General features: G+C 71.0%; 1 protein-coding gene across 1 annotated transcript; it reads right to left on the bottom strand.

Annotated features, from left to right (window-relative positions):
* Positions 1 to 180: 180 nt before the first annotated feature.
* On the bottom strand, positions 181 to 17,581 carry LTBP3 (latent transforming growth factor beta binding protein 3). The gene is given in 27 exon segments (XM_053968208.1): positions 181 to 674; positions 1,297 to 1,434; positions 1,542 to 1,622; positions 2,012 to 2,194; positions 2,774 to 2,911; positions 3,502 to 3,630; positions 3,884 to 3,967; positions 4,230 to 4,397; positions 4,975 to 5,103; positions 5,520 to 5,606; positions 5,609 to 5,638; positions 5,851 to 5,973; positions 6,581 to 6,700; positions 6,813 to 6,941; positions 7,691 to 7,822; positions 9,033 to 9,158; positions 9,498 to 9,593; positions 10,043 to 10,121; positions 10,302 to 10,321; positions 10,942 to 11,127; positions 11,640 to 11,798; positions 12,413 to 12,535; positions 13,498 to 13,584; positions 13,983 to 14,088; positions 14,359 to 14,588; positions 15,011 to 15,382; positions 16,886 to 17,581. Coding segments are annotated over 27 exon segments (3,639 nt in total). The 5' UTR covers positions 17,124 to 17,581; the 3' UTR covers positions 181 to 528.
* Positions 17,582 to 17,961: the final 380 nt, after the last annotated feature.

Raw genomic sequence — 17,961 nt, 5'->3', positions numbered from 1 at the left:
CCTGAATCCTGCCCCAAGTACCCCGAACTGCCACAACTCCCCCCAAATTCCCCCCTCTGACCCCTCCAGTGCCCCAGTCTCCCCTTCCCAGTTCCCCCCAAATCCTCCCAGGTGCCCAAATTTCCCAAATCCCACCCCAAAATCCCCTCCAGCCCCCACCATCCAGGCAGCGCCGCTGGGGCCGTTCCCCCACGTCCTTTATTGGGGTCCGGGGGGGGTCCCGGGGGGGTTTCAGCGGCACTGGGGCCCGGGCCGGAGGGTCCCAGAGGGTCTCGGAGGATCCCGGGGGGCTCTGGGGGGTCCCGGAGGATCCGGGGGGGGGGGTCCGGGGGGTTTCAGCTGCTCTGGAGCCGGGCCCGGGTGGTCCCGGGTGGTCCCGGGGGGTTCCGGGTGGTCCTGGGGGGGGTTCAGCGGCGCTCGGGCCGGGCCCAGAGGGTTCCGGGTGGTCCTGGTGGATTCCGGGTGGTCCTGGGGGGTCCCGGGGGATCCCGGTGGGCCCCAGGGGTCTCGGGGGGGTCCCGGGGGGGCTCAGCGGCGCTGGGGCAGGCAGAGCCCCCCCGGGCGAGCCCGGCTGGTGCCGGCCTTGCAGGCGCAGCGGAAGGAGCCGCTGGTGTTGATGCAGCGCTCGCGGGGGCAGCGGGGACCCCCCCGGGGGTCCCGGCACTCGTCGATATCTGGGAAGGGGAGGGGGGGGGGGGGGGGGGACACACAGGCACACACACGGGTCAGGGACCCCCAAAATGACCTCAAACGTTCCCTAGTGGAACCCCCAAACTTCATCGCCCCACCCCTCACGGGGGTCTTGGCACTCATCGATACATGGGGGGGGGGGAAATGGGGGGCTCAAATATATCCCAACCCCCCCCCCAACAAAGCCCCGGCATCCAACGATGTCTGTGGACCCCCAGACCCCCCCCGGGGGTCCCCAATATTTAGGGAACCCTGGAGTAAGGGGAGGGGGGGTCCTGAGCCCCACCTCACCTCCCACCGCTCCAAAACCCTGGGTCCCGAGGGGGGTTTGGGGGGTCCCGAGGGGGTCTGGGGTCACCTGGGGGGTCCCAGAGGGGTTTGGGGTCATTAAGGGGGTCCCAGGGGGGGTTTGGGGTCACTCGGAGGGGTCCCAGGGGGGTTTGGGGTCATTAAGGGGGTCCCGGGGGGGTTTGGGGGGTCCTGGGGGGGCTTGGTGTAACTCGGGGGTTCCAGAGGTGTTTGGGGGGTCCTAGGAGAGGTTGGAGGGGGTTTGGGATCACTCAGGGGGTCTGGGGGTCCCCATTTTCTCGGGGGGGGGGGTCTCACCGAGGCAGCGGGTGCGGGTGGGGTCCGGTTGGAAGCCGGGGGGGCACTCGCAGCCCCCCCGGGGGGAGCGGAGGCAGCGGCCGGGGACCCCCCCGGGACAGGGACACTCGGCAGAGTCTTCCTCGGAGCTGTCGTCACCTGGGGGGGACACGGGGGGGGGCTGGGGGACCCCACTTCAAAGGGGCTTGGGGTCTTAAAGTGGGGGGGACACCACGGGGTGGAGGGGGCGGGTTTGGGGGTCCCACCTCTGCGGGGCCCCCCCAGGCCGAGGGGGCTGACGTCCCAGAAGGAATTGCTCTCGCTCTGCACGGGGGGGCACGGCACGCCTGGGGGGAGACCCCCAAAATCAGCCCCTCCGAGCACCCCCGGGACCCTCAGCAGCTCCTCCAGACCCCATAGAGCCCCCCCAGACTCCATCGGGACCCCCCCCAGACTCCATCGGGACCCCCCCCAGACCCCATCGGGACCCCCCCTAGATCCCACAGAGCCCCCCCAGACCCCATCGGGACCCCCCAGACCCCATAGAGCCCCCCCCAGACCCCATCGGGACCTACCCAAAACCCCCCCAATCCCACCCAGGACCCCCTCAGCCCCCCCCCCCCCAAATCCCCCCTAGAACGCTACAGCCCCCTCAAAGCCCTCCCCAAATCCCCCCAGGACCCTACAGCCCCCCAAACCCCCTCCCCAGCCCCTCCCCCCGACTCCCCGCGCCCACCTGGGGGCCGGGGGGGGCAGGGCCGGCAGTGGGGGCCCCATCCGGCCCCCCCCCGGCAGCAGCACTCGTCCAGCGTCAGGGGCCCCCCCCCGAGGGGCGCCCCGCAGACCCCCTCGTCCCCCCGCCGCTGCCAGCACACGTCCCGCCGCTCCGGGGGGGGCCGCTCCGGCGGGGGGGGGCGCTCTGCGGGACCGGGGGTGGAGGGAGGGGGGGTCAGGAACCTCCAAATAACGCCCCCCTCCCCAAATCCCGGCAACAGCCGTGGCTGGGGGGGGGGGGGGGGCTCCCCTTGCTCACCCCCCCACCCCCCCGCACAAACCTCCGGCCCCCCCGGGGGTCTCACTGTGCCCTGGGGGGGGGAGGTGTCTCAGTTTTCGGGGTGGGGGGGGTCTCACCTTTTGGGGGGGGGTCTCACTGTGCCCCCGGGGGGAGTCTTAGCATGCCCGGGGGGTCTCACCTTTTGGGGGGGTCTCAGCATGCCCGGGGGGGGCATCTCACCTTTTTTTTTTGGGGGGGGGGGGTCTCACGGTGCCCCGGGGGGTCTCATCTTTTGGGGGGGGGGGTCTCACCTTTTTTGGGGGGGGGTGTCTCACGGTGCCCCGGGGGGGGAGGGGCGCAGAGGCAAAGCCGCAGCCCCGGGTGGTCCCTGGCACTCACACACCCCCCCCCCCCCCCGTACCCCCTCCCGCTCCCCCATAGTGGCCCGGGGGGGGGTCTGACGATGCCCGGGGGGGTCTCCCCGTGTCCCGGGGGGGCTCTCACCGTGCTCGGGGGCGGGCAGGCAGCGCCGCAGCCCCGGGTGGTAGCGCGCCCCCGGCCCGCAGGTGCAGCGGAAGGAGCCGCGCGTGTTCTCGCACGCCCCGTCCACGCAGTTGGACTCGTCCAGACACTCGTCCACGTCTGGGGAGGGGGGCGAGGGGGGGGCGTTCTGGGGACTCCCCGGCAGGCTGGGGGCACCCCCAAAACCCCCGGGACGCCCCAACACCGCCAGGAGCTGCAGGGACTCCCGGGGATTCCCTCGGTATTGCGGGGATCCCGAATACCCCAGGGACCCCCAAATACCCCTGGGACCCCCAAACAGAGTCAGGGACCCCCAAAGACACACAGAGACCCCCAAACAGACAGAGGGACCCCCCCAAAACACATAGGGACCCCAAACAGAGGAACCCCCCCAAAACACACAGGGACCCCAAACAAACACAGGGACCCCCAAACACACACAAAGGGACTCCCAAAGAGACAGAGGGACCCCCCAAAACACACAGAACCCCCCCAAAACACACAGGAACCCCCAAACAGACACGGGGACCCCAAACAGAAAAGGGACCCCCCCCCTTCCAACACCCCAGAGACCCCTGAACAGCCCAGAATCCCCAAACCCTCCAACACCCCCGAACACCCCAGGCTGCTTCTGGACCCCGCTGCTCGCTCCTCACGGCCCCCCCTGGCCCCCAGCCCCCCCCGGGGACCCCCAGGGGACCCCCCCTGACCCAGGCACTGCCGCAGGGCGCTGTCGTAGTCGAAGCCCGCCTTGCAGTAGCACTCGTAGCCCGGCTGGGTGTTCACGCACTTGCCCCCCTTGCAGATCTCGTCCCCGAAGAGCCCGCACTCATCGATGTCTGCGGGGCCGGGGGACACGCCCAGGTGGGGGGGGGGGCGCTCAGCCTCGGGGACATCGCCACGGGCACCCCCGGGGAACAGGGAACCCCCCCCCCCCGCGGGACAGAGGGGATGGCAGGGGACAAGGAAAAACGGGGGGAAACAAGGAAAAACGAGTTTTCCTTGGAAAAACGGGGAGCCTCGGGGGGGGGGGAGGGGCGGCAGGGGACAGAAACCCCCCCGGGGGATGGGGGACACGGGGGGGGGTCTCACCGCGGTGTGCGGGGACCCCGTAGTCGAGGCCGTTGTCGTCCTGGATGAAGCCCCTCCCGTCGGGACAGAGCGCCACGAACTCGGCTGGGGGGGGGGCAGAAAAAAACTCTCAAGGGGCGGGGGTCCTGAACCCCCAGACCACCCTCGGGACCCCCCCCAAACCATCTCCGGGTGTTGACCCCCCCCACCCGCCCCCGCTGACCCCTCTTTCACCAGCAGAGTGCCACAAACTCTGCTGGAGGGGGGAGAGGGTGCAGCCCCCCCCCCGGAGCTCCCCAAACCCCCCAAATGGGGGTGGGAATGGGGTCCCAGCCGGCCGGGGAGGGGGCAGGGGGACACCCCGTACCCGAGGAGGGGAGGGGGCAGGGGTACACCTCGCACAGGTCCCCCCAGCCCGCCCCCACGGAGCAGCAGCACTCCCCCCGCGTCACGTTGGTCCCCAAAACGGCGTCGCAGAACACGGGCAGCTCCAGGCTCAGGTAACACTCCTTGCGTGGGGCGGGGGGCTCCCGCGCTGAGGGGGGAGGGGACAGGGGGTCAACAGGGACCCTCAGGGACCCCCCAAAGACCCCTCAGAGCCCCCCCGGAGTCCTTAGAGCAGCAGGGATCCCCCAAACCCCGAGGACCACACAAAGACTCCTCAGAGTTCCAGGGACCCCCCCCCCACCCCAGAGACCTAAAGACCCTCCCAGAACCGCCCCCATCCCCCCCTTTAGCTCCAAAGACCCCTCAGAGCTCCCTGGGACCCTCAGGAGCACCCCCAGCAACCCCCCGACCCCCAAGGACACCCTGGCACCCATAAAACGCTCTTGTCCCAGGGACCCCCTAAAAATGTCCCTCTGCGACCTCCTTGGGATCCCCCAAACCCACAGGAACCACCCCCAAAACCCAGGGATGCCCCAGAACACCCCCAGGACCCCCCCAAACCCCAGGGATGCCCCAGGACCCCCCCCTCAAAACCCCAGGGATGCCCCAGAACCCCTCAGGGCTCCCCCCCTCTCCATTTTTTCCAGGGATCCTCCAGAGGCACCCCCAGATTCCCACGGACCCCTTCCGTGCCCCCCCCCCCACGCCCCCGGCCCCCCCCTCACGGAGGCAGCGGCGCCCGTCGGGGCTGGGGGCGAGGCCGGGGGGGCAGCGGCAGCTGAAGGAGCCCTCGAGGTTGGTGCAGGTGCCGGGGGGGGGGCACAGCCCCGGGTCCAGCGCGCACTCGTCGATGTCTGGGGGGGGGGGGCGGATTTGAGACTCACGGGGGCACCCCCAAAGACCCCCCCCAGGGACCCCCCGGGCACCATGGGGAGGGGTCTCCCCCCCACACACCCCGGCAGCGGTGGCCGCGCGAATCCCGGGGGGGGGTTGTGGGGGTGTGGGGCTGTTCTGGGGCTCTTTTGGGGCTGTTTGGGGGGGGGGGGTATTTTGGGGAGGGTCTCCCTCCACTCGCCCCGGCAGTGCATACCCGGAGGGGGCTGTTTTGGGGGGGCGTTTTGGGGTTTATTTGGGGCGGGGGTCTCCACACTCACCGCGGCAGCGCCGGCGCGTACCCGGGGGCGGGGTTATGGGGCGGGTGGGGGGTTTGGGGGGGGTCTCGGGTGGGAGGGCTGTTTGGGGGGGGGGTCTCGGGGGTCTCGGCACTCACCCTGGCAGCGCCGGCCGTGCAGCAGCGCGTACCCGGGGGGGCACAGGCACCGGTAGGACCCCGCCGTGTTCACGCAGTCCCCCCCACGCAGGCGGCCGCGAACTCGCACTCGTCGATGTCTGGGGGGGGGGGGGGGGAAGAGACGAGACCCCCGTGTGTGGGGACCCTCCCCCAAACCCCGACAACCCCCCCAGACCCGGAAGCCCCCCAGATCCACCCCCAAACCCCAATAACCCCCCCCAGATGCACCCCCAGACGCGGAAACCCCCAGAGTCCCCCCAGCCCCCACTGCCCCCCCCAACCCCCTGAGCCCCCCCAGGTTTGGGGGTACCTTGGCAGCGGGGGGGGTCCCGCGCCGGCTGCAGCCCGGGGGGGCACTGGCACTTGTAGGATCCGGGGGTGTTGACGCAGCTCCCCCCGGGGCAGAGACCCCCGGCCTCGCACTCGTTCACGTCTGGGTGACCCCAGTCAGCCCCCAGGCCTTTGTGGGGGGGGGTCCCGAGGGGGGGGCTGGGGTGGGGGGGGGGGGCCCTTGGGGGGGGAGTTTTGGGGGGGTCTGGGACATGAGGTGGGTGTAGGGATGGGGTTCCCAGGGGGGAACTGGGTTGGGGGGCCCGGGGTGGGGCCGTGTGGATATTGGGGAGGGGGTTCAAGGGGAGGGGATCCCCAAGAGGGGGGTCGCAGATAAAGGGGCTCCAAAAGGGTTTGGGGGGGGGTCCTGGGGGGCTCCTGTGTGACCCCAGGGGGATCCTGGGGGGCTTGGGAGGGTCCCAGAGCGGGGGTTAGGGAGTCCCAGAGGAGTTTGGAAGGGTCCCAGGGGTTTTGGGGGGTCCCGGGGGGGCTTGGGGGATCCCGGGGGGGCTTGGGGGATCCTGAGGGTTTTGGCGGATCCCGGGGGGGGGTTGGAGGATCCCGGGGGGGGTTTCGAGGATCCCGAGGGTTTTGGGGGGTCCCGGGGGGGGGGGTTGGAAGATCCCGGGGGGGTTTTGGGGGGTCCCGGGGCGGTTTGGAGGGTCCCGGGGGGTTTTGGGGGGTCCCGGGGGGGTCCCGGGGGTGCTGACCGAGGCAGGCGCCGTTGAGGCCGCGGAAGCCGGGGGGGCAGGGGGTGCACACGAAGCCCCCGGGCTGGTTCTCACACTTGGAGTCGGGGCACGTCCCCACATCCAGGCACTCGTTGATGTCTGGGGGGGGGTGGCAGGGGGACATTGGGGACACCGGGGGACACCCCGCAGCATCCCGTGGTGCCCTGTCCCCGTCCCTGGTGGCTTCGTGTCCCCACCCCGCCCGTGTCACCTTCGCAGAGCGGTGGCCGCGAGCCCTTGCGCCGGTAGCCCGGGTGGCACTCGCACTTGTAGTGGCCCGGCACGTTGGAGCAGGTGCCACCGTCCCCGCACACGTCACCCTTGGCACACTCGTCGATGTCTGCGGGGACACGCGGGGTCATCTGCCCTGTCCCCAACCCCGGGCAGTGTCCCCAACCCTGTCCCCTGTCCCCAAACCCGTCCCATGTCCCCAGCCCTGTCCTGCATCTCCAAACCCGTCCCCAGCCCTGTCCCCTGTCCCCAACCCCAGGCAGTGTCCCCAGCCCTGTCCCCAACTCCGGGCAGTGTCCCCAAACCCATCCCATGTTCCCAACCCTGTCCCGAACCCTGTCTCATGTCCCCAACCCCAGGCAGTGTCCCCAACCCTGTCCCCTGTCCCCAGACCCGTCCCATGTCCCCAGTCCTGTCCAGCATCTCCAAACCCGTCCCCAGCCCTGTCCCAACCCTGTCCCCTGTCCCCAACTCCGGGCAGTGTCCCCAAAACTGTCCCATGTCCCCAACCCTGTCCTGCATCTCCAAACCCATCCCCAGCCCTGTCCCCTGTCCCCAACCCCAGGCAGTGTCCCCAGCCCTGTCCCCAGCCCCGGGCAGTGTCCCCAAACCCATCCCGTGTCCCCAACCCTGTCCCCAGCCCTGTCCTGCATACCCAAACTTGGACCATGTCCCCAGCCCTGTCCCCCACCCCATGCACTGTCCCCACCTCCTGTTCCGTGTCCCCCCGCCCCGTGCCATGTCCCTTGTCCCCACCCCCTCCCCGCACTCCGTGTGTCCCGCTGTCCCCTGTGGCCGCTCGGCCCCCCCGTCCCCGCCGTGTCCCCGTGTCCCCGAGCCCTCCCGACCCCCCCGTACCTGCGCAGGTGCGCAGCCCCTTGTGCAGGCGCAGCTGGAAGCCGCGGTGACAGTGACACGTGTAGGAGCCACCCGTGTTCATGCAGACCCCGCGCCCCGCCCCGCACGGCTCCGCCTCGCACTCGTTCACGTCTGGACAGGTGTGCCACAGGTGTGTCACAGGTGTGTCACAGGTGTGTCACCAGGTGTGTCATCAGGTGTGTCACAGGTGTGCCATCAGGTGTGCCACAAGTGTGTCACCAGGTGTGTCATCAGGTGTGTCACACGTGTGTCACCATGTGTGTGACCCCCCCCAGCCCCACACTCGTTCACATCTGCACAGGTGTGTCACGCTTGTGTCACCAGGTGTGTCACCACGTGTGCGACACTCCCTGTGCCACCTCACAGCCCATATCCCACTGTCCCCCCCCGTGTCCCCTGTGTCCCCTGACCCCCCCGTGTCCCCTGTCCCACCTGTCACCCTCGTGCCCCCAGGATCCCCATGTCCCCTCCATCCTCCCCAAGCCCCCCATGGCCCCCATGCCGCCCTCACGTCCCCGGTGTCCCCAGTGTCCCCCATCCTCCCCTTGTGTACCCATGTCCCCGTGTCCCCAAGCCCCAGTACTGGTGTCCCCATGTCCCTGGTGTCCCCGTGTCCCCGTGCCCCATGTCCCAGTGTCCCCAGCCCCGGTTCCGGTGTCCCCATGTCCCCGATGTCCCCATTTCCCTGATGTCCCCGATGTCCCAGTGTCCCCAGCCCCGGTTCTGGTGTCCCTATGTCTCCATGTCCCTGATGTCCCCGTGCCCCGTGTCCCAGTGTCCCCAGCCCTGGTTCCAGTGTCCCCATGTCCCGGTGTCCCCATGTCCCCGTGTCCCAGTGTCCCCGTGCCCCATGCCCTGTGTCCCCGTGTCCCGTGTCCCGGTGTCCCCAGCTGTAGTTCCGGTGTTCCCACATCCCTGATGTCCCCATGTCCCCGGTGTCCCCATGTCCCCGTGTCCCCGTGCCCCGTGCCCCGTGTCCCGGTGTCCCCAGCCGCGGTTCCAGTGTCCCCATGTCCCCATGTCCCGGTGTCCCCATGTCCCGGTGTCCCCATGTCCCCACGTCCCCGTGCCCCGTGTCCCCATGTCCCCGTGCCCCGTGCCCTGTGTCCCGGTGTCCCCAGCCGCGGTTCCAGTGTCCCCATGTCCCCACGTCCCCGTGCCCCGTGTCCCGGTGTCCCAGTGTCCCCAGCCCTGGTTCCAGTGTCCCCACATCCCCGTGCCCCGTGCCCCGTGTCCCCACGTCCCCGTGCCCCGTGCCCCGTGTCCTGATGTCCCCAGCCCTGGTTCCAGTGTCCCGGTGTCCCAGCCGCGGTTCCGGTACCGGTGCAGTAGCGGCGCTGGGGGTGCCAGCGGTACCCCGGGAAGCAGAGGCAGCTGTACCCGCCCGGGCCCATCACGCACTCGCCGGGGCCGCAGATGTTCCGGTTCAGTTTGCACTCGTCCGTCTCTGGGGGGCACGGGGGGATTTTGGGGTGACCCCGAGAGCACTGAGTGCTCCCGAAGGGTCCCAATGGGATTTGGGGGTTCAAGGGATGGTCCCAAGGGGCTCTGGAGGTCTTGGGGGGGGGGGTTCCGGGGCATCCTTGGGGGTCTCAGAGGGTCTTGGGGGAGTCTGGAGTTCCCAAGGACATTGGGGGGATCCCGAGGGGACCCTCGGGGGGTGTTGGGGGTCCCGGGGGTGGTTAAGGGTCCCAGGAGTGTCCCGGGGGTGCCGGGGGGGGGTTTAGGGGTCCCGGGGTTGCCGGGAGGGGTGTTGGGGGTCCCGGGGGTGCCGGGGGTCGCTCACCGGTGACCTGGGTGGGCGCGATCTCGGCGGCGCTGCGCGTCAGCTGCTCCGGGGGCAGCCGCCAGAGCGGGGCCGGCGTGGGCCGGGCCACCAGCGCTGGGGACACGGCGTGACACGCGGGGCCGCGGGGACAGCGCCCCGTCCCCGCGCTCGGCCCTCAGCCCACCCCGGCCTCGTCCCCATCTTTGCTCTCCTTCTTGTCCCCAAACTGTCCCCAAGCCCTTCTGGTCACCACGGGCACGGCCCTCTCTTCATCCTCGTGCGTGTCCCCAAACTCTCCCCAAAGTGTCCCCAAAATGTCCCTGAACTCGCCCCGAAGTTTCCCTGAACTCTCCCTGAACGCTCCCTGAACTGTCCCCAAAATGTCCTCGAACTGTCCCTGTCCCTGAAGTGTCCCCGAACTGTCCCCACCGCCATCCCCCGCCCCACCCCGTGTCCCCTCCGTGTCCCCTCCCTGTCCCCTCCCTGTCCCCTCCGTGTCCCCTCCCTGTCCCCTCCCTGTCCCCTCCGTGTCCCGTCCGTGTCCCCTCCGTGTCCCCCCTTACCGGGGTACCGGGGGGGGTCGCTGCTCCCCGGGGGCTGCTCCAGACCCTGCTCCTCCGAGGGGCTCCAGAACACCGGGAGCTGGGGGGGGACAGCGATGTCCCCTCTGTCCCCTCTGTCCCCCCCACGCCCCCAGCCCCCCCCCCCAACCCCCCCCAGCCCCTCCATGCGCCCCCCCCAGACCCCTGAGACCCCCCCCAGGCCCTCCCCGTCATGCTGGTCCCTCCCATGTCCCCCCCCCCATGTCCCCCCCCCACTCACCATGGCCGGGGGGGTCACAGCTGCGGGGGGAGGGGGCGCTGAGACCCCAAACTGACCCCCCCACCGTGGGGCGGGGGGGGGGACACACAAAACAGGGGGTCAGGGGGGGTCCGGGGACATTGGAGGGGGGAGTGGGATATTGGGGGGGGGGGGCACGGGGGACATGGGGGGGGCACAGGAGGGACAGGGGACGTGGGGGGGACACAGGGATGGGGGGGCATAAAGGAGAAATGGGGGGGCACAGAGGGGAAATGGGAACTCGGGGGTGTCACAGGGACATTGGGGGGGTCACAGGGACATGAGGGGACCCCAGGGGACTCGGGGGGGTCACAGGGACTCGTTGGGGTCACAGGGACATGGGGGGGTCACAGGGATATCGGGGGGACCCCAGGGGACTCGGGGGGGTCACAGGAACTTGGGGGTGTCACAGGGACATGGGAGGGGGTCACAGGGACATGAGGGGACCCCGGGGACATGGGGGGTCACAGGGACATGGGGGGGTCACAGGGACATGGTGGGGTCACAGGGACACGGCAAGATGGGACAAGGACCAGGTGAGGTGTGGGGGGGACACAGGGACTGGGGGGGGGACATTTGGGGCCCGGGGAAGGTCGCGGGGGTGGGTGGGGGGGTGGCCGACCTGGCGGCGGGGGGGCGTCGGGCGGCACGGGGCTGGGGGCGGGCGGGGGGGGCCGGGGGGGCCGCTCGGGGGTCCCGTCGGGGTGGATGTGCAGCGTGAAGTCGCTCTCGCCCTGGATGGTCAGGGTCTGGTGGGACGTGAGCACGTGGTAGCCCTTCCCCGCCGGACAAATGGCCTTGAACGCGGCTGGGGGGGGCACGGGGGGGGGGTCAGCGGCGACAGGGGACACCCCCAAACCGCGCGGGGACACCCCCAGCTCCCCCCGGCCCCCGAACGCGGCCGCGGCTCTTCCTGGGGAGGGGGGGAGCCCAGAGACCCCTTTCCCACCAGGCGGATTTTGGGGGAGGGGGGGGGCACGGGAGGGGGTGAGCCCAAAACTGCCCCCGCCCCCCCCCCAAAACGGCGCTGTCGGGGTGGAAGCGACCCCCCAAACACCCCCAGACCCACAAACCATCCACCCACCAACCAGACCCCCCAGACCCACAAACCAGCGGTCCCCAAAACCCCCCAGACTCCCTCAGACCCACAAATTAGCACTGTCAGGATGGCAGCCCCCCCCCCCCCCCGTACCGGTGCCGTCGGGGGGGCAGCGCTGGGAGCAGCCCCCCCCAGACCCCCCCAGAGCCCCCCGTACCGGTGCCGTCGGGGGGGCAGCGCTGGGAGCAGCCCCCCCCAGACCCCCCCAAAGCCCCCCGTACCGGTGCCGTCGGGGGGGCAGCGCTGGCAGCGCCCCCCCCAGGCCTTGCCCACGCTGCAGCAGCAGGTCCGGCGGGTCAGGCGGGTGGGCAGGGGGTGCTGGCACTGCTGCGACCCCGACACCAGCCGGAAGCACAGCCCCCGCTCCTCACCCGGCTCCGCTGCGGGGGGGGGGGGGGGACACAGCACCCTCAGAGACCCCTCCCCAAAACCCCCCAAAACCCCCGAGGACCCCCCCCGAACACCCCCAAAACCCCAGACCCTGCCAAAATCCCACAGAGCCACAAAACCCCACAGAGACCCCCCCCCCAGACTCTGCTCTCTTGGGGAGGGGAGGGTCAGGACCCTCAGAGACCCCTCCCCAAAACCCCCCAAACCCCAGAGGACCCCCCCCCCCAACCTTCAGCCGTCCCCATATGCAGGCACCGGCTCTGGGAGAGTCCCAGGACCCCCCAAAACCCTGGAATTTCCAGGACCCTCAAGATCCCCAGGACCCCCAGGACCCTCCTGAGCCCCCAGGATTCCCAAGACCCCCAGGACCCCCAAACCCCTGGAATTTCCAGGACCCCCCGTGTCCCCCCCCGTGCCCCCCCCCCCCTTACACAGGCACTGACTCTGGGAGGGTCCCAGGACCCTCCTGAACCCCCAGAATCCCCAGGACCCCCCAAAGCCCCAGGACCCCCAGGACCCCTGGAATTTCCAGGACCCCCCAGGACCCCCCCAAACCCCCTGGCGCCCCAGGCCCCCCCGTGCCCCCCCCCGTGCCCCCCCCTACGCAGGCACTGGCTCCGGGAGGGTCCCAGGACGTGCCCGGCCGAGCAGGAGCAGCGGAAGCTGCCCTGGGTGTTGCGGCACTCGCCGGGCTGGCACACGCCGGGCAGGGCACACTCGTTAATGTCTGTGACAGGTAGAGCACACCTGAGCCAGGTATGGCACACCTGGGCCAGGTATGGCACACCTGGGCCAGGTACGGCACACCTGAGCTGGGTGTGAGCACATCTGAGCCAGGTGTGAGCACACCTGAGCCAGGTACAGCACACCTGAGCCAGGTACGGCACACCTGAGCTGGGTGTGAGCACACCTGAGCCAGGTATGGCACACCTGAGCTGGGTGTGAGCACACCTGAGCCAGGTATGGCACACCTGAGCCTGTCACTCGCACACTGTCCCTGGCTTCACGACCACCCCCCGAAATGGCAGGGCAGAGAGCGCCCGATGTCTGTGACAGGTGTGGCACAGGCAGAACACACCTGGCACAGGTGTGCAGGTGTGATACGGGTGTGTCACAGGCAGAACGCACCTGGCACAGGTGTGCAGGTGTGATACGGGTGTGGCACAGGCAGAACGCACCTGGCACAGGTGTACAGGTGTGATATGGGTGTGGCACAGGTGTCACACAGACAGAACACACCTGGCACAGGGGTACAGGTGTGGCACAGGTGTACAGGTGTGATATGGGTGTGGCACAGGTGTCACACAGACAGAACACACCTGGCACAGGGGTACAGGTGTGGCACAGGTGTACAGGTGTGATATGGGTGTGGCACAGGCAGAACACACCTGGCCTCACACCTGCACACTCACTGCTGTCTGACAGGTGTAATACAGGTGTCACACAGGTGTCAAACAGGTGTGAACACACCTGACCCCCCCCACACCCCCCCATTGCACACCCACACGTGTCCCCCCACCTCCCCCACATCCCCATGAACGCCCCCCCGTGCCCCCTGCCCCCCACGCCCCCCACACCCCCACACTCCCTGTGCCCCCCACACCCCCGTACCTCCCCATACCCCCGTGCCCCCCCACGCCCCCCGTGCCCCCCCCCGTGCCCCCCCCGTGCCCCCCCCGTGCCCCGTACCCTGGCAGTGGGAGCTGTTGAGCCGTTTGTAGCCCTGGGGACAGTCCCCCCCGCGCTCCCCCCGCGCCGCCTTCGGGGACCCCGACCCTGCAACAGCCCCGCCCCCCCCCGGTCACCCCCAGAACCGGGGGGGGGCAGCGGGGGGGGGGGAGAGGGTGGCAGATGCTTGGGGGTCCCTGAGGTGAGGGGACCATTTTGGGGGGAGATCCTGGTTTTAGGCTGGGGGGGGTCTTGGCGGGGTTCTGGAGGGGTCCTGGGGGTGGGTCTGGGTCTTGGGGGGGGGTCCTGGGGGGGTTCCTAGGGCGGTTTTGGGGGGGTTCTGGGGGTCTGGGTCCCCCCCACCCAGGGGAAGGTGAGGAAGGGTCCTCTGGGTAGGGGGTCCCGGCCACCTGGGTTTGTGTGGGGTGGGGGGGTCCCAGGAGGGCGGGGGGATGTCCCCCACACCTGGGGGGTGTTCCTGGCTTTGGGGGGGGGTCCCCGCTCACCCTGCAGGTGGGGACACTTGTGGCACTTGCTCTGTCCCCAGGCGCTGCCGATGCTGCCGCAGCAATCCTCGAGCTTGGTGAGCCCGGGGAGGGGGTTACTGCCGCACTGGGGGGGGCACGGGGGGGTCAGCACCCCGGAACACCCCCCGAGACCCCAAATTCCACCCCCCGAGACCTCAAATTCCACCCCCCGCGCCCCCAGGGACCCCCGGCAGCAGTCCCGGAGCTCGCTGAGCCTGGGGAGGGGGTGCTGCAGCATTGCGGGGGGGTCAGCACCCCAAAACACCCCCTGAACCCCTAAAACACCCCAAAGCTCCCAGCCTCGAACCCATAAAGGTCCCCGCACCCCCAAATTTCCCCCCGGCCCCCCCCTCACCGAGTGCTTGGGCAGGGTCTCCTGGAAGCAGCGGCCCAGCGGTTTGTGGGTGTGGGGCCGGGGGGGCGCGGGGGGTTTGCTGCCCGCCGGGGGCTGCGCGGGGTGCGCCAGGAGCCCCCCCCCGCCCCGGGGACCCCCCTCGGGGGGGCGCGGTTCGATGCGATGGACCTGGACCGAGGCCTCGGGGGGGTGATGGACCCGCACGTTCACCAGGGGCGGGGGCACCTGCGCTGGGGGCAGCGGCACCTGGGACCCCCCAGACCCCAGAACGCGGCACCCCGGAACCCCTCAAATCCCGGCACCCCGGGACCCCCCAAACCCCGAAACCCGGCACCTGGGACCCCCCCCTCGAGCCCCCAAACCCGGCACCAGCACCTGGGACCCCCCAAATCCCGGCACTGGCATGCTGGGACCCCCCCCCCCCGAGCCCCCAAAATTTGACACCAACACCCCGAAACCTCCCCCCCGAACCCCAAATCCCAGCACCCTGGGACCCCCCAAATCCAGCACGGACAAGTGAGACCCCCCTCCCCAGCCCCAGTAGGACCCCCTGGGACCCCCCCCCATATGGGCACCCCCAGGCATGGGACCCCCAGAACTCTCTGCCCCCCACGCCCCCCAAATCCCTGAGCCCCCCCAAACCCCCCGGTACCTTCAGCCGAGTGGTGCCCCGGCCCCAGGGGCACGACGAAGGTGGCGTGGCTGACGTGTCCCCCCCCGTGTCCCCCCCCGTGCCCCCCGCCGTGCCCCCCACCATGGGCTGCCCCGGCGGGGGGCTCGGGGGGGGCCGCCGCCCCCCCGGGGCCATCGGCGATGACCTGAACGGCGTAAACGGCGACCTTGGAGCCCGGGGCGGGGTCGGGGGGGGCGTCGGGGGGCGCCGGGGGGGGCGGAGGGGGGGGTCCCCCTGCGCGCCCCCCCCCCGCGGGGACCTGGCAGAAGCGGCCGGTGAAGTTGGGGGGACACAGGCAGTGGGAGCGGGAGCTGCACTGGCCGCCGTTCATGCAGGGCAGGGGGCACACCACTGTGGGGAGAGAGACCCCTGAGCCCCCCGCAGCGCCCCCGAGACCCCTGAGCCCCCCGCAGCGCCCCCAAATTCCCCCGAGACCCCCGGAGCGCCCCCGAGACACCTGAGCCCCCCGCAGCGCCCCCAAATTCCCCCGAGACCCCCGGAGCGCCCCTAAATCTCCCGAGACCCCCCGAGAGTCCCCAAATCGCCTGAGACCCCCTGAGAGCCCCCGAGCCCACCCAGGTCCCTGTGTCCCCTTTGTCCCACCCCTGTCCTGGTGTCCCGTCCCCGCTGTGCCCGTCCCTGTCCCTGTCCCCACCTTGGCCCTGTCCCCATCCCTGTCCCCCACCCTGTCCCATCCTCATCATCGTCACGGTGCTGTCCCAGCGCTGTCCCCACACCTGAGCCATCACCGTCCCCGTGTCCCCATCCCTGTCCCCGTGTCCCCATGGCTGTCCCCGTGTCCCTGTCCTGGTGTTCCAATCCCTGTCCCGGTGCCACTCACCCACTGGGAAGCCGGAGCCGGTCAGGGTGTCCCTGTCCCCATCCCTGTCCCCGTGTCCCTGTCCCGGTGTCCCTGTCCCCATGACCCCATCCCTGTCCCGGTGTCCCTGTCCCGGTGGCCCTCACCCACGCGGAAGCCGGAGCCGGTCAGGGTGTCCCTGTCCCCATCCCTGTCCCCGTGTCCCTGTCCCGGTGTCCCTGTCCCCATGACCCCATCCCTGTCCCGGTGTCCCTGTCCCCATGGCTGTCCCCATGTCCCCATCCCTGTCCCGGTGTCCCTGTCCCGGTGTCCCCATCCCTGTCCCGGTGTCCCTGTCCCCATGGCTGTCCCCATGTCCCCATCCCTGTCCCGGTGTCCCTGTCCCGGTGTCCCTGTCCCCATGTCCCCATCCCTGTCCCGGTGGCCCTGTCCCGGTGGCACTCACCCACTCGGAAGCCGGAGCCGGTCAGGGTGTCCCTGTCCCCATGTCCCCATGGCTGTCCCCATCCCTGTCCCGGTGTCCGTGTCCCGGTGTCCCTGTCCCGGTGTCCCTGTCCCCATGGCTGTCCCCATGTCCGCATCCCTGTCCCGCTGTCCCTGTCCCGCTGTCCCTGTCCCGGTGGCACTCACCCACTCGGAAGCCGGAGCCGGTCAGGGTGTCCCTGTCCCCATGGCTGTCCCCATGTCCCTGTCCCGGTGTCCCCATCCCTGTCCCGGTGTCCCTGTCCCGGTGTCCCTGTCCCCATGGCTGTCCCCATGTCCCCATCCCTGTCCCGGTGTCCCTGTCCCGGTGTCCCCATCCCTGTCCCGGTGTCCCTGTCCCCATGGCTGTCCCCATGTCCCCATCCCTGTCCCGGTGGCCCTGTCCCGGTGTCCGTGTCCCGGTGTCCCTGTCCCGGTGTCCCTGTCCCGGTGCCACTCACCCACTCGGAAGCCGGAGCCGGTCAGGGTGTCCCTGTCCCCATGTCCCCATGGCTGTCCCCATCCCTGTCCCGGTGGCCCTGTCCCGGTGTCCCTGTCCCGGTGGCACTCACCCACTCGGAAGCCGGAGCCGGTCAGGGTGTCGGCCGCGTGCCCGTTCTCGCCGATCAGGGTCATGTTGGAGCCGGGCTGGCACGAGTCCCGGCACAGCCCCTTCAGACACGTCCTCCGGCAGATCAGGGGGGCGAAGACCACCTTGAAGCGCTCCCGGGCCACGGCCGCGCCCCCCCCGCGCCCCCCCAGCGCCGCCAGCGCCGCCAGCGCCGCCCAGAGCCCCCCCCAGCGCCACATGGTGCCCCCGCAGCCCCGGGACCCCCGGGACCCCCGGCCCGACCCCGCGGCGGGCGAGGGCTCCGGCCCGGGCGCTGGGGACCCCTCGGGGGAGGGATCCCGGACGCTGGGGGCCCTCGGGGGGGGGCTCCCGGAGCCCCGGAAGGGTCCCGGCCGCCGGGGTCCCCTCGGGGGGGGGGTCCCAGCTGTCTGTCCCCTCTCAAGGCGCTCCCCCCCAAGAGCGACGCCCAGCCCGGAGGCCGGGGCCCCCCTTTTGGGGGTCTCCGGGCTCCGGGGTCCCCTCGGCGGACGTGGGGTCCCCTCGGGAGGGTGTCCCGGAGGCCGGAGCCCCCCCCGGCGGGTGCTGGCGTCCCCCCCAGGGGTGTCCCGGGCTCCGGGGTCCCCTCGGCGGACACGGGCTCCCCTCGGGGGGGGTGTCCTGGCCACGGGGGCGGGGGGATCCCGCCGGACTCGCCACTTCCCGCGGCCGCCCGGGATGGCGCTGGAATGGGGGGGAGCGAAGGGGGGCCCGGGCGGGGGAGGGGGGCGGGGGCCGGGCCCTGGGTCCTCTCCAGGAATTGGGGGGGGGGGGAGGGGGCGGGGGGTGGGGGAGGGGAGGAGCCCGGATGGCCAGGCCGGTTCCAGCGTCGGGCACGGCGGGACGGGAGGGGTGGGACCCCCAAAACTCTTGGGATTTGTGCCGTGGTGGGGGGGGTGGGAATTCCCTGGATGCCTGGAGCCCCCCCAGGGTGGGGTACGGGGGGGGTGCTGGGGCTCCCCCAAACTCCTGAGACCACCCTTGGGGGGCTGCGGCCCTCTGGAACGCCTGAGACACCCCCCCCAACATGGAAACGGGGAT

The sequence above is a fragment of the Vidua chalybeata genome, chromosome 32, assembly GCF_026979565.1.
Source record: "Vidua chalybeata isolate OUT-0048 chromosome 32, bVidCha1 merged haplotype, whole genome shotgun sequence".
Classification (NCBI taxonomy): Eukaryota; Metazoa; Chordata; class Aves; order Passeriformes; family Viduidae; genus Vidua; species Vidua chalybeata.
The sequence above is the reverse complement of the archived record's forward strand: the minus strand, read 5'-3'. Positions and strand labels throughout refer to the sequence as shown.